This window comes from Hyaena hyaena, unplaced genomic scaffold (genome assembly GCF_003009895.1).
Source record: "Hyaena hyaena isolate Hyena2069 unplaced genomic scaffold, ASM300989v1 scaffold_746, whole genome shotgun sequence".
In the NCBI taxonomy this organism is placed as follows: domain Eukaryota; kingdom Metazoa; phylum Chordata; class Mammalia; order Carnivora; family Hyaenidae; genus Hyaena; species Hyaena hyaena.
In genome coordinates this window covers 353290-368053 of record NW_024081371.1, presented here as the reverse complement: position 1 = coordinate 368053, position 14764 = coordinate 353290, and the positions used below count along the sequence as shown (strand labels likewise).

At 41.0% G+C, this 14764-nt stretch overlaps 1 protein-coding gene across 3 annotated transcripts in view; it reads left to right on the top strand.

The window, feature by feature from the left end:
* The first annotated feature begins 1700 nt into the window (after window positions 1-1700).
* The window catches only part of EFEMP1 (EGF containing fibulin extracellular matrix protein 1), a 60665-nt gene continuing 47601 nt past the window's right edge, over window positions 1701-14764 (top strand). Inside the window, exons 1-6 of one of the 3 annotated variants that reach the window (XM_039218149.1) lie at window positions 1701-1793; window positions 2534-2578; window positions 3081-3168; window positions 7495-7543; window positions 7708-7893; window positions 8038-8124. In XM_039218149.1, the coding sequence (XP_039074080.1) occupies window positions 3088-3168; window positions 7495-7543; window positions 7708-7893; window positions 8038-8124 (403 nt within the window). In that variant the 5' untranslated portion in view covers window positions 1701-1793; window positions 2534-2578; window positions 3081-3087. Of the gene's footprint in view, window positions 1794-2533; window positions 2579-3080; window positions 3169-7494; window positions 7544-7707; window positions 8125-14764 lie in introns of all 3 variants that reach the window. The other 2 variants (XM_039218148.1, XM_039218147.1) reach the window with 2 other exon arrangements.

Here is a 14764-nt window from a genome sequence, read left to right as displayed (position 1 = left end):
GTCTGATTCTGGATATATTTTGAAGACAGAGCCAAGAGAAATTTCTGAAGAACTGAATGCAAGGTGTGTGAGAAAAAGAGAAATCAGGGATGACCAATGATCTTGGATCTGAGCAAACTGGAAAGATGAAATTGGTATTGATTGAGATGGTAAAGCAGGTGGATAGAGCAGGCTGGGAGAGAGAGAGAGACCCAGAAGACCTGGTTTGAAATGCCCATTAAGTGAGACGAAAATAATAATGTCAGCAGTTGGATATTCAGGCAGGAAGAGTTCCAGGCTGGAGACAGAAATTTGGGAGGTTCAACTCACTTTGTCTGGGGAGAGGGCTGAGGATAGATAGAATCTTTTTAAAAAATAATAATAACAGAAGAAAATGTCTGGACAGATCTTTTTTACTAAACAAAGGAGAATTTTTTTTTTAAGTTTGGAGGTCATTAATGACTCGGAGAACAAACTTATTTGAATTTGATACTACAAATCTTCAGTACTATTAGTGAAACCCCACATGCTTATGTAAGGTTCAGGGCCATGAAACTCCTTTGATCTTGCCCAATGTTGTGTGGCTTGCAAACAATCTGGCAAGGTCTGTACAACCCACTGCATGTGCCGGATATAAGGAAACAGGCCTCTACTCAAGAGCCTCTCACTTTGGCACTGTCTACTGCCTTCTCCCCTGTGGCCAGAAGAAAAGGGAGCAGATCCTCTCTTTCCCACCCTCTATCTCCTGTTCCGTGTCAAAGTCCTGAGTATCTTCAGTTTGTATACTGTCTCATTCATGAAGTTGTATTTGGCATTTGCTTCTTAGAAGACATGACTGCCTTGGAAGCAAACTATTAATCTGAATGTAGAGTTGGAGCCTTCAGAGATAACAGCAATCTGTGTGGTATGATTTGAAGAAGCCAGAAAAGAAATTTTTTTTTTTTTTGGCTCTCTAGATTCCCGAAATTCCATTGGTATGAAAGGTGAAAGTGAAATGCCCAACTTTGAATGACCAGTCCTGGGGACTCCTGCAAGTGAACCAGTACAGAGAAGAGAAGCAGTGGATAAGAAAAGGGGGCCATAAAAAGAGGTTTGTGAGACCAAAAACAAACCTGGCCGCACAATTTTGTTAGGGTGTGTTACACCTGGCCCATTGCCAACCCTGGCACATAGTAGGTCAACAATATTTGTGGAATGCATGGATTCTCTTTTTTCTACATTTGAGGAATAAGACCCTCCCCCAAGCAAATTTTTTTTAAAAAGTATTTGAAAGAAAAGGCAAAAGAACCAGTTCAATAAATGGGTTAATTTACTGTCTTAATAGTCACTTACTGAAAAACAAAAATTAAGCAATTCCTCAGGACCCTCAGCAGCTCTCTGAGCGAGATGTTTCCCCTCTAAGGGGCACAAGATACTGTCTGGAAGGCTGGAGCATCACCAAGGCTGATTCAAACCCTAGACCTCACACGCCAAACGTGCCGTCTTCGGCCTGGAGTTCGGGGTGTCTGGAAACTGGGGTGGGGGCTGGCAGGAGAGGGCAGGCGCGGAGGCAGAGAGAGCCCTAGGAAGAGGGGGCGCAGACCAAGAGGCGCAGCGCGCTCTCCCGCCGGGCCTGCAGCGCCGGGCTCAGCGCTTGCGCCTCCCTCCGCTCTCTCCTCCGCCCCCCTTCGCCCTCCCCCTTTCCCTCCCTTTCTCCTCCTCCTCCTCCTGCCTCCGCGGCCGCTGCCAGACCTCGCCAGTTCAGACCCACCGGGCTGCCCTCCCCTACGCTCTCCCCCTGCTGCCCAGGCCCGGAGCGCAGCGCGGCCGAACAGGTAGGAGCCCCCGACGCACCCGGTGCCTGCCGGGCGGCGCCCAGGGAAATAAGTGGGGGTGACCTGAGGGGTGCAGGGATACCCGAGAACTGTCCCAGACTGAGCAGGATCTCTCAAGCAGAGAGGAAGGTGGAGGTGTGCTGTCTCGGAATGCGATCTGTCAGCTTGTGCGAGTACCTGGGTGACATCTGTTTGGATGGGCAAGTGTGTGCGCGCCAACAATCAGCCGACTGGGCTTTGGCCAGAAAAGAGGTTTTGAAAGTTTCAGGGGGCTAATGTACGAGATTTAAGCCACACCTGGATTCCGCAGGAGCTAGTTAGAAGGTGGAGCGCTGAGCAGATCCCAAGGACTGCCGTCTGTTAACTTTCTGTTAAGAGAAGGGGACCTCACCTCCCCGGGCTGGCTGCCCCGAAACTAGTATCACGGGCTGCGGTGTGGTCCCCCGGTTCTGGCCCTAGGCAGCCGGATTCTGAAGGTAGCATGTAGGGAACCAAGGGACTGATAATGCGCAGAGAATCAGAAGCTTTGGGGTGATCCTCCACACAACCTGGGTCTCTTACACAAAGCTGCGCGCATTTCACTGACGTGAAAATGCCACTTAGTTTGTGCTGGGGGATATGCCAAGGAACTCTGAAGGGCAGGTATTCTATTAGGGGAGGAGATTGCTCTTCGAGTTTTGTTTTGGTGTTTTGTTAAAAAAAAAAAGTTTGAAGCCAAGGTAATTCATATTGATTCACAGGTATTTCTGCTGAGCTGTGCAAGGAACTACCTTCACTCGCTGGAGGTGAGCATATAGAGAAAGCCTCAACGTTCAAGGAATCTGAGATTTGCTGCCCCACCTCCTCTCTATCTCTGTCTCTTGTCTCTGTCTCTCTCTCTGTCTCTCTGTCTCTCTCTCTCTCACACACACACACACACACGCACCATCTCCTTTGAAATTAATTACCCTCTCTTCTTTCCCTTCCACCCCCTTCAAGGAGCCTGTTGTGTAGGTACAGTATAAAATGCTGCTGAATATCCATTGTATATGTTAAGCGCAGCTGGATGGAGTAACTTGAAATGTAATTCTGCAGCCGTTTTTACAGTCTTTGGTGCCTCGTTTGGCCACGGGAAGATTGAGGAGGGGGAGGGGGAATGAGAAAGTAGATTGGAAATTGGGTATAATGGAACCTAAACCTCTCCTTCCTGACCTTCCTTACTTGTTACTTCACAGCTAAACTTTTGTTATTTCCCCCTACCCCCCACCACGGATATTAAGCACCGGTTTGTCCTCTGTTTTCTTTGAGATTCACAATGCTGAAAGCCCTTTTCCTAACTATGCTGACTCTGGCTCTGGTCGAGTCACAGGACACCGAAGAAACCATCACGTATACGGTAAGGGGTGATGGAATTTGAGATAAGTGCGGTTCAGCGGATTCAGTGACACAAGGGAGACTTTATCCACTCCTGCCAGTATATGTGGGCTGTAGGCTGTGGAGGGTAATAAATTAAACACCGCTTTAGTATAGTTCACATTTAAGATTTATTTAAATCTCCCCTGGTTCCTCCAAAAGTTCGTTTAGATCACCAGTGGAGATAGAGAACAAAATGTAATGATTCTGCAAGACCAAAGAAGGAGACCCTTCTAAAAACAAAAGCCCAAGGAAACTACATGTTTCCCAACCAGTAAATTAATGGAGGTAAGGAATTGGAAAGCCTGGATTCCTATATAAGGCAGATAAAAACAAGCATCACAAAAGAAAGCATGTGCCTCATTTGTGTGTGTGACTTGTGTTCTCTTGTAAATGGCCTGTATTGAATTTATAAAGGCTATATATTCATTTATAGTATAAATGATAATTCATATAAATGCCCTTTAGGTAAACTTTATGTGCTACCAGGATGCAGTATTGGGCTAAAGTGGTCTTAAAATGCGTTGTGTGAAATTTGGTTTTACATTTTCTAGTTAAGTACATCTGATTATTTCCAAGTAATATTTGGTTAATTAATTAATTACATGGGTATAACCAATGTGTAATAAAATATTGAAAACATCATCGGAGCCATCCCACCGTCAGGAATGAATGTGGTGAGAGCAGAAGGCCATACTTAACCTCACTTCTGGTGAGTTTGTGTGCACCTCTGTTTTGCGTTTTCTTTTTTGTTTGCTTTTGTTTTGTGTTTTCTGCTTTTAACCTGTGTTGTGAGACAAGTGGCATTTGTCCTGGATCATAATATGAAAAACATATTTTTCTACTTGCTCCCAATTTAAAATTAAGTAATCCTACTCAAAAGAATGTGAAAAATTTTTGAAAATAAAACTCCTAAAAGTGAGCTAATGTCAATTACTGATAATAAACATTATCTCACTTTTTGGTATCCTATTATCCCTAGAATGTTAGTATTCATCTGGAAAATGTTCCTTGTTGTTGTTCAGATCAACTATAAATCAAATAGGGTTTCACGTAAATATTTTGTTAACTTAATGATAAATGTAGTTGCTTCCTCTGCTGAAGATAAATAAAGCACAAGAAATGAATACATGTGTTGTTTATCTTCAAATGAGAATGTTTTATTATTCAGGCTAAACTTACTACCTTCTTAGGAAGCTAGAGTGAAATTAACTACCCATTTTTATATTCATCTAATAAAATATTTTATTGCTACAATTGCTTGTCTTATACCCCCTTCTCTTTGGTTAATCAGCTAAATCACATTCATCTTTAGCAGAAAAGTTCCCTGTGGATTAAACACTGTAGTTTTAGACCACTAACTAGGGTTTATTATTATTATAGCAGATTTTCCAATTACAACATCCTTTTTGTTCTAAGACTGGGTCTATTCTCTCCTGAACTGTGTATGCCTAGTGATTCATGGTTAAAGAATAAGATGTAATTATTTTTTGAGTACCCCACTTGGAAGACACCATCTCCTTTCATTTTCATGGTTCAATATGAGAGAAGAGGTATCATCTTCCTTTCACCAATAGGAGAACCGCAGATCAGACAGAGTATCTAACTTGCTGAAGGCTACACAGCCAGCAAATGGAGAAGCTAAGCTCAGTCCAGGCTTATTTAATAGTAGATCCATATTAAATGTACTGGAACTAAATATCTAAAGCAATCTGCGTGTTTTCTCTAGTTAGCATACAGATTATTCAAATGAACTGTCATTGTGCCTAACTTGAAAGGTAGAAGATTGAGCTCACACCCACAAGACAGCCTGATACCCCCCTTTCATTTTAAAGTCCATTCCGTGGCACCTGAGTGGCTCAGTCAGTTAAGCATCCAACTTCGGCTCAGGTCATGATCTCGCAGTTCGTGGGTTCGAGCCCCATGTCAGGCTCTGTGCTGACAGCCGGCTCAGAGCCTGGAACCTGTTTCAGATTCTGTGTCTCCCTCTCTCTCTGACCCTCCCCTGCTCACACTGTCTCTCTCTCTATCTCAGAAATAAATAAAACATTAAAAATTAAAAAAATATATAGTCCATTCAGCCATTTACTCACCAAGTAACTGCCATGTGCATAAGCAATTCTTACCACTAGCAAAAGAATTTAAGTTTGTTTGCTAAGAAAATTCAGACCTTCATCTTAGAGAATTTACCCTAGGAAAATACTGTTGAAAACTACAAAGTTCCTAAGCAAGTACAAATATTATCATTATATAGACTACACAAGTTGCTAAAGAAATAGAAAATCAAAGAAGCAATTAATGTTGGTACTGGCATATTGAAAGAGGTTGAGCTCTGTGCTGAACCTTGAAGGAAGTAGTGACTTCAGATTAATCTAAAAAGGTTGACGTGGCCCTTGAATCAGAGAAAGTGACATAATTAAAGTCTAGAGATAAAAACAACCGAGACAAGTTGAGGAGATAACAGGGTTAGATGGGCTGGAGCTTGGGTAGTGGAGGGAAACTTGAGATGGCAGTAGTCAGAGTTGAGAGGTCTACAAGCCAGTGTGAGGTCTTAAATGTAGAAGTAACATAACCAAGACAGCAAGAATGGCTGTCATGGAGGCTGTGTGTGGCACAGAGATATATGGAGACCAGCCAAGAGCATTGCCTACTCATGAAGCCAAGAAGGCTTTCACCAGCGTGGTAGATCTAGAAATGGACACAAAGTCAGCAGAGCTTGCAGGAGAATAATTGGAAAAGTCAGTGTGGATATTACGGTTGTAATCTTGGGTCCTAAGAAAGGTGGTAGCACCTTGGACAGGTTGGGGAAACTAAAAAGAATTAGCTTAGGAGATAAAATGAGTTTAGCTTTCACCCTGTGAAGTTTCAGATATCATTAAAATATTTAAACTGAGCACTCTGTCTCCATTCAGCAATTTACTTGCCAAGCATCTGTTGTGTGCCTAAGCAACTCTCAGCTCTATTAAAAGAATTCAACTTTATTTGTTTGTTCACTGTACTTTTGCTCAATCTTTCCTGAAGCATCTCACTCAAATCTGCATCTGGTCAAATGTTTTCCTGAGCTTAAAAATTCTCAAGGGAAAAAAAAAATAATTAAATTCTTCAGAGGCCTCTTATCACTTAACAGCAGTGTTTCTCAGGAAGTGGCCTATAGGCAATCTGTGACAGGATCACCTGGGATGCTTGTTAGGAATTCAGATTCCAAGCCCCCTACCCAGACCTACAGAATCAGATCCTTTGAGTCTGCATTTTAACAAGCACCCTGGGTGACTCTTAAGCTTGATCATAAAGCTTGAGTTTCATTGACATTCAAGATAGAATTCAGTTCCTGCCTGCCCCTCTAACCTCATCCCCCCACCCAGACTACTCGAAGCTCCTTCCCTCTTTAATAATGTTGTCACACCTTTGCTCACATGGTCCCTCATCCTAGAATTCCCTCATTTTCCCTGGAAAGAGCATATAAGGCCCAATTCACTTGTGGCCTCCCTCATAAAACCTCTCCTCCACTCTGTCATGCCCACACACAGCCCTGGATAGAGTTCATCACTCCTTCCACATACATGCTTGTGTCACAGCACCTGACTTCCTGCTCCAGCTTGTCTACTTGTCTTTCTTCTGATCTGTGAGCTGCTTGAAGACAGGGATAAGGTCTTCACGACCTCTGCATCCCAAAGGATTAGGATGGTGGCTAGTAGGAGAAGGTACTGAGTAGATGGTGTGTTCAGTGTATGAACTAGAGAGGACCTGTAGGGACTGAAGCTAAGAGGCAGTCTAGGGTGTGAATGAGAGGCTTGGGACTCAGCTGAACAAGAATAAGGAAAGCCAGGTGCTGGAATACTCTAAAAGAACTGAGAGAGGAGGGGAAGAGTCAAGTGATGAACAAAAGAACTTGGTTGAATTTTTCTTTTCTTTCTTTTCTTTCTTTTGGTAAAATTTATAATGTGGAAGGAGGGCAAATAAATTAAAAAAAAAAGAGCATGCAGAGAGATTAGAGAAGATGAGAATTATGACAGAGAAAAGAATTCCAATATGGTGTTGGGCAACTGTACCAAATGCAACAGAAGAGGCGAGGCAGCTGGTGATTGAGAAGGGACCCCTGAAGTAATCCAATGCACGGGTTTGTCTTGAAGAAAAAAAGAAAGAAATAAAAAGAAAATCTAGAGAATGTTAAACTACCTATCACATGATCTATCTAGGACTCTAGAGCAAGGATTGTTGCCATAAGAATGAAGCTTTTAGAGTGACTTCTTAAAAAGTTGGATACACAAATTAACTGTCTACTGGCCCCATCTTTGATGTTTCTTCACAGCAATGCACAGATGGATATGAGTGGGATCCTGTAAGACAGCAGTGCAAAGGTGAGCCAACTTCAAAGACTCTCCATCTGAACATAGCTTTCTGTCTCTATCTCATGTCACTCTTCCTGCCCTGTTTATATTATACCAAAAAGGCACGAGCATATGTTTACATGTTCAGATTTCCCTCTGAGAAGAGTCCTGATTTCTTTTATTGCTGACCACAGATATTGATGAATGTGACATTGTCCCAGACGCTTGCAAAGGTGGAATGAAGTGTGTCAACCACTACGGAGGATACCTCTGCCTTCCTAAAACAGCCCAGATTATTGTCAATAATGAACAACCTCAGCATGAAACACCAGTGGCAGCAGAAGGTGTGGGTGCCACTGCAAATGCTGCCGCCACATCAGGTACAGGCACTGGGGGAGTGTCAGCCAGCGGCATGGCAGCCAGTGGAGTGATGCCGGGGGGTGGCTTCATTGCCAGTGCTGCTGCGGTTGCAGGCCCTGAAGTGCAGACTGGTCGAAATAACTTTGTCATCCGACGGAACCCAGCTGACCCTCAGCGCATCCCCGCCAACCCTTCCCACCGGATCCAGTGCGCGACGGGCTATGAGCAGAGTGAGCATAACGTGTGTCAAGGTAAGCATGACTGATTATGCTAACGAGAAAGTTCTGCTCCAAGTGGACCTCGTGGTGAGCACGATAACAGCTCAGGTTTGCTGAGAGCTTCCCACAAGCCAATAATCATTGCAGTAATGAATCATTATTAATAATTAATAATCGTTAATAATAACAATTAATCATTGCAATAATCCCAGAAGGTGGTTGCTGCCTATATGGTCATCATTTTACAAATGAGGAAACTGTGGCTGAAAGAGGTCGTCAGGGCTTCTAAACCTCAGCTACACATATTTAGAGTCACTTGGGAGCTTTCAGAACTTCTCCAATATCCAAGCCACACCCCAGCTCAATTAACTAACAGTCTCTGGGGGGTGGGTTCCAGGCATCAGTATTTTTTTTAAAGCTTCCCACATGGTTCCAGCCTGTACCCAAGTTTGAGAACCAGGGGTCACACAGGTGGTGAGAGCAGAGCTAGCCTTCAAACCCCAGTGGTGGAGCCAGAGTCACAGCTGTCAGCAGGAGCAGTCAGGTTATTCATTTGGAATTTGAAATTGTGCCTGTCAAGCTACTCCATAAATGTCCTTTGGGTTCTCAAGCTTTCTTTTCATGGAAACTGCCACTAACTTATTTTCCTCACTGAGGAATAAAGAGATGGGACTTCTGTTTCTTGTTACCTTTGAGGGAATCTCCCCCACTCACATTATATCTTTTTAAGTTGTCATGTGAGTACATTTCGCTTATATCACTTGCACCGTGGCACCATCTGCTTGGGTTTTTCTGTTTATTTTCACAAAGAGTACACATCACTGTGTATTATTCTAGAAACAGCTGTAGACTCATGCTAGCAAAATGATAAGAATCTTGGTCTTTGAAGATGTGTAGGATATTAGCTAACTGGACTGTGCTAAGAGATCTTGTTCCCCTTTTCCTACTGAGCAAACCCTTTCAGATCTGTCTGGTGTGGAGATTGTTACTGAGATGGGCCATAGGAGCCCCAGACTCCTTTTTCACTGCCAGGGACTGACAGAATAGATGCTATATTACACCACCGGTGCCTGGCCAATGGAAAGGGTCCAGGAGTTCTTACCTTCTACCTGCTCATGAGTGAGGAAGAGAGCACCTTCCTCCCTCAGCACTGAGGGGTTCAATCGGGATCACCTAGCTGCTGCATTATGAGAAAGAGCATCTTCTGGCTCCCTGAGGTGCTCCCTTTCCTTTCCTAGCGTTGAGTTTTATCTTCTGTATGAGATAGATTTCAAATGGCTTATTTGAAAGTAAGGACACCTATCACACTCTGACTTTTATTACTTTATATTTTGTGTTCAAATTTTTAAGTACCCCACATCAAGAGCTAACCCATGGTGGGATGGTGTCACTTTTCAGATGGCGCATCATATTAGCATCTGTTTCGTGTTACTGTCATGAGTCAGAATTCCAATATTGATGATGAATGCTTTAGCATCTGCTTGATATTCCAATATTTAATTTAAGGATTATGTCAAGGAGATAACCTAAGGAGTTTACTTTATGTATATGTATTTCAGTGGATATTGATTAAAAAAAGTGTCTAGGGTTTATTGAAGATATCAACTTTTTAATTGTGTTATTTAAATATATAGTTGAATTAGAAGGTTTGGTGGAATTTTTCACGAAACTGAAAAGTTATGCTGAAAATTTTAAAGTATTGACTTTTATGTACTGAATTATTTTTCATGCTTCAGATGTATATTTTAAATGGTACTTAGAAGGAAAAAAAACATAAATGAATGGTCATTTCCCATAGTAGCTTACAGTCTATCATTAGTGATTGTGGTTGAATGCAAGAACAATGCCTGAAACCAAATGAAGAAGTTCTAGGATAAAGTATATTCACGACTTAGAGTATGCATTGGTTATAGGAAAAACTATATAATAAGATGTGAATAATAAAAATTAAATCCTATTTAATTTTTCTGAAAAAGATTTAGATTACCTTACAAAGTTACTTTTCACATATTACAACATGTGTAATTCTTGCTTCTATGAGAATTTTTTTTCTTTAGGTATAAGCTAAAACCGTTAAATGCCTTGCTTATGATAGATGCTAAAAACATACACTTACTGATTGTGTGCACACAGAGTATTCCCAGCTCAACTGTTCTGCATAATTTAACCAATTTCTAAAACTTGTGAGTGGGGTCTGCATCACTGAAAGCAGGGTTAAAAGTTTTCTGGATGACTTAAGGCTTAAGTTGGATTTCTTCCCACCTCACAATTTTGCAAAGTGCCCATAAATGTGGATTTACTTAATTGTTGATAAAAGGGGGTTATTTCATACGATAACAACAGGATAATCTGTCTGGGGAATCTGACTAACATAAGTCGAGTCACACTTTTGCCCGTTTATTATTGAGCTAATCAAACATGCAGTCCAGCTTCTTCTAATTGCCTGCAGATGTATGACATTCCCAGTCCAGGCCAGCAGCACAAAATAATGTTTTATAACCAATGTGAAAGTGCGGGGACCTCCGCTTAAAACAATAATGTGCTCCACGGACCTATATTTCTGACATCATTGTGGAGTTTCAGGAGCCTTCTGTTTTAATAAAGACCTCCACTCCCTTTTAAATGTTTCGTACTATGCCCAGTAATTCAAACACATTTACCATGGTTGCTGGATCGGAATAAATGAATGCCTGCAGATGAGTCATATTTGTATTAAAATTATTTCTTTTTTCCAAATATATTTTTCAACAGGTACAGTTTATCATTACATAACCTAAAGCTGAGGACATTTTTTATTTAATGACTGAAATCTGTACTGTACTTTGGTGTTAAACTCAATAAACTTTGAACATCCTATTACCAGCCACAGATGGCACCCAGTAATTTAAATACCAGTAGGTATTTCTAAGAGTATTCTGTTTTGTAAATATATTTTTATTTTTTAATGTTTTATTTATTTTTGAGAGGGAGAGAATGAGCGGGGGAGGGGCAGAGAGAGAAGGAGACGTATCTGAAGCAGTCTGAGGCTGTGAGCTGTCAGCACAGAACCCAAGGCGGGACTTAAACCCATGAACCGTGAGATCATGACCTGAGTTAAAGTCAGATGCTCAACCGACTGAGCCACCCAGGTGCCCCTATATTATTAAAACAGCTGTGTTTTAACATTTAGTGAAAATATGATTTTTTTTAACTCCTTGTCATGTATTTGTCTAGAACCTTTCAATTTAGTGCAAAAGCAAGGGGGTTAAAAGAGCAACATAACATGGAAATATCAATTCACACTGAGCAAGTTTTTTCAAACAATTTTTGTCAACCATTGGTGATGCTGGGGTAGCCATTTGCCCTGAGAATGACTAGCATCATCCTTGGCAGCCATAAAATTACATCAATATTATTTTATTGCCACGTATGTGGAGTCATATATAAATAAAGTTTTAGAAATTGTTTCTCTATGAGCTATCATCTACCTATAAGACAACAGATATTCATCTACTCCAAAAAGAAGTTAAATGAATGGGGAATATATTATTACCCATCAATGTGTCACTTTACTTTTCTACAACTTAATTGCATAGTCTCTGCTCAAAGGCAATGGCTTTAGAAATCGCTAATTCGAGGGGCGCCTGGGTGGCTCAGTCGGTTAAGCATCCAACTTCGGCTCAGGTCATGATCTCACGGTTCATGGGTTCGAGCCCTGCATTGGGCTCTGTGCTGACAGCTAGCTCAGAGCCTAGAGCCTGTTTCAGATTCTGTGTCTCCCTCTCTCTCTGACCCTCCCCTGTTCATGCTGTCTCTCTCTCTCAGAAATAAATAAAAAAGAAAAAAAGAAAAGTGCATACATTAAAAAAAAAAAAAAGAAATCACTAATTCGAGTTAAGAAAGGCTTTAAAGAAATTTTTTTAACATTTATTTATTTTTGAGAAACAGCATGAGCAGGCTAAAGGCAGAGAGAGGAAGACACATAATTTGAAGCAGGCTCCAGGCTCTGAACAGTAAGCACAGAGCCTGACAAGGGGCTCGAATCCACGAACCATGAGATCATGACCTGAGCCAACTCGGACGCTCAACCGACTGAACCACCCAGGCACCCCAAGAAGAGACTTTTTAAAATCATAGATAACTTCCTAAAAGTCTCATTCTTGTAGGGGGAAAAAAAGAGTCTTTTGGGAACTAGCAAGTAAGAAAAAGCATCGATTGCCCAATTTGAAGGAATTTGTTTACTCAATTGAACTTTCAAAACATTAAGCATAGGGTATTTTGTACAGCTGGTAATTATGCCATTACTAAAATCAGTCAGGATTTATAGGTATCATTACTAACTTGCTAAAGAAACTGAAACATCAAAAAATGAACTTGATACAAGTGCCTAATGAAGCTGATTATGGACTCAAATCCAGAGTGCAGTACCTGGCTTGTATTATATAAGGTATAACTGAGAGATGTGAAAACACAACCTAGGGTTTCCAAATGTCCCTGTTTACCCAAGACTGCCTTGGTTTGACTACTGAAAGCCCCACAACTGAGAAAATGCCTCAGTCCTGAGCAACTGGGATGGCTGATCACCCTAGCACACCCTCAACAACCACATCTCTCACTGCCAAGAGTGAGGAAATCCTAACATTAAAGCCATTTTTTTCAGGGTAAGGCATTGTTTGTCCAGTTAAATTGTTTTTTCAATATTTTTTGAACATTCAGAAACCAAACTTCACTCATTGTTAAGTACCTGGACAAAGACTTCCTTTGCAGTTGATAGGATCCCACTTGCCTGTTTGTCAGTGACCTGTTTTCCACATTGTTCTAGACTTCGCATGTGCGGACTACCTAGACATTAGCACCTACATACTTAGATACATGTTATACCTTGGATAGCTCATCTTTTCACATTTCTGCTGGGGGAAAATGTACCACACAGCCAAATTAAATACCATGCTTTAACTATAAAGTTTTATTTGTCAAAATAGTTTTCTTTATTTTTAGCTGTATTGTAAATGATTCAATTTGATTTTTATCACTATTGTCTGTGATGCAGGAGCAACTAAAACACTAAAAAGAAAAAAAATTGCATTTTTTAAAGCCTAAAAGAACAAAAAAAATATATGTTCAGGGTTTAAGAAGCTCTACGCTCTTAGAGATCACCTTTTATCTTTTGCACATTTCTTCATAAACATAACTAAAATACTATTTTGAAAAGGAAAGAAGTTATTATCTATACATCTACTTTTAAAAAAGAAAACTTGAACTAACATGTACAGATTCTCAGATGCTAGGGATGTCTTTCTTTCATTTCTTTCATTTGAAATTTAAATGATCACATATCCAAAGGAGGATTTAGAAATTATAGTGTAATCAACTGGCCTAGCATACCTGACCTTGTCATTACCAAACAGTTTTCAAACACTACCATTTGGTTTTTTCGTTTTTTGTTTTTTGTTTTTGATCCTCACTAATGTCATTAGGGTTTCTCATTGCTTTGGCTGGTTTTGTAAGGAAATGTCTAATTTTTGTTACATATAATTATACAGCCCAGTGAATGACTTTGATCTCAGAAAATAGATATTTTGCTAACAGAAGACTATAATTGAGTAAATTATGATATTAACAGAAACAAATACTTCAAGCAGAAAATAAAATGGGTATTTAGTCTGCTTACTGCTTTTCATTGTTTTTAGTTGTTAATTACCTTTGAGTATCTAAAAATTCTCTAAAGCCATATAAATGGATAAGAGTTGAGTTTAGGAGGATACCTTAATTACTAAATAAACTGATGCTGTGTGATAGAGATAATTGATTTTCCCCTGAAAAATCTAGTGTAGTTTCATAATTTTACTTCTCCGAATACTATAACCACTGAACGTCCAGTTAATGTAAGACTTATTTTTAGGGCCGCCTGGGTGGCTCAGATGGTTAAGCGTCCAATTCTTGATCTCGGCTCAGGTCATGATCTCACAGTTGGTGGGGTCAAGCCCCACGTCAAGCTCTGTGCTGACAGCATGGAGCCTGATTGAGATTCTCTCCCTCTCTCTCTCTGCCCTGCCCCAGCCCTCTCTCACTCGCTCTCTCTCTCTCAAAATAACAAACATTATAAAAGACTTATTTCTAATATACATTTGTGAACAGTATATATATGTATCTGATTCATGCACACTTAGAAAGTGTCCTTAAAATTGCTTCATAAAAATTGTATGGCAGCTATTAGGCAAAGGGATGACAGAGGTCAGTATGATCACACTTCTGCAACAAAAGACAATGCTAGATAACTACCTAACTCTACAATTTTCAAAGTGTGGTCCTTAGACCAGAAGCCTTAGCATCATCCAATAATTTATTAGAAATGCTAATTCCTGGGCCCCATCAGACCTACTGAATCAGAAACTCTGGGGATGGGGCTCAGAAATCTGTGTTTTAACAATCTCATGATTTTGATGTGCGTTCAAGTTTGAGAACCGATGCCCTAACTTAATCTTAATGTCAGGACATTGCATTCAGCTATAAAAATCAGAGGGCAGGGGCCCCTGGGTGGGTTAGTCAGTTAAGCGTCCGACTTTCGCTTAGGTCATGATCTCCCGGTTCGTGGGTTTGAGCCCTGCGTCGGGCTCTGTGCTGACTGCCAGCTCAGAGCCTGGAGCCTGTTTCAGTCTGTGACTCCCTCTCTCTCTGACCCTCCCCTGCTCAC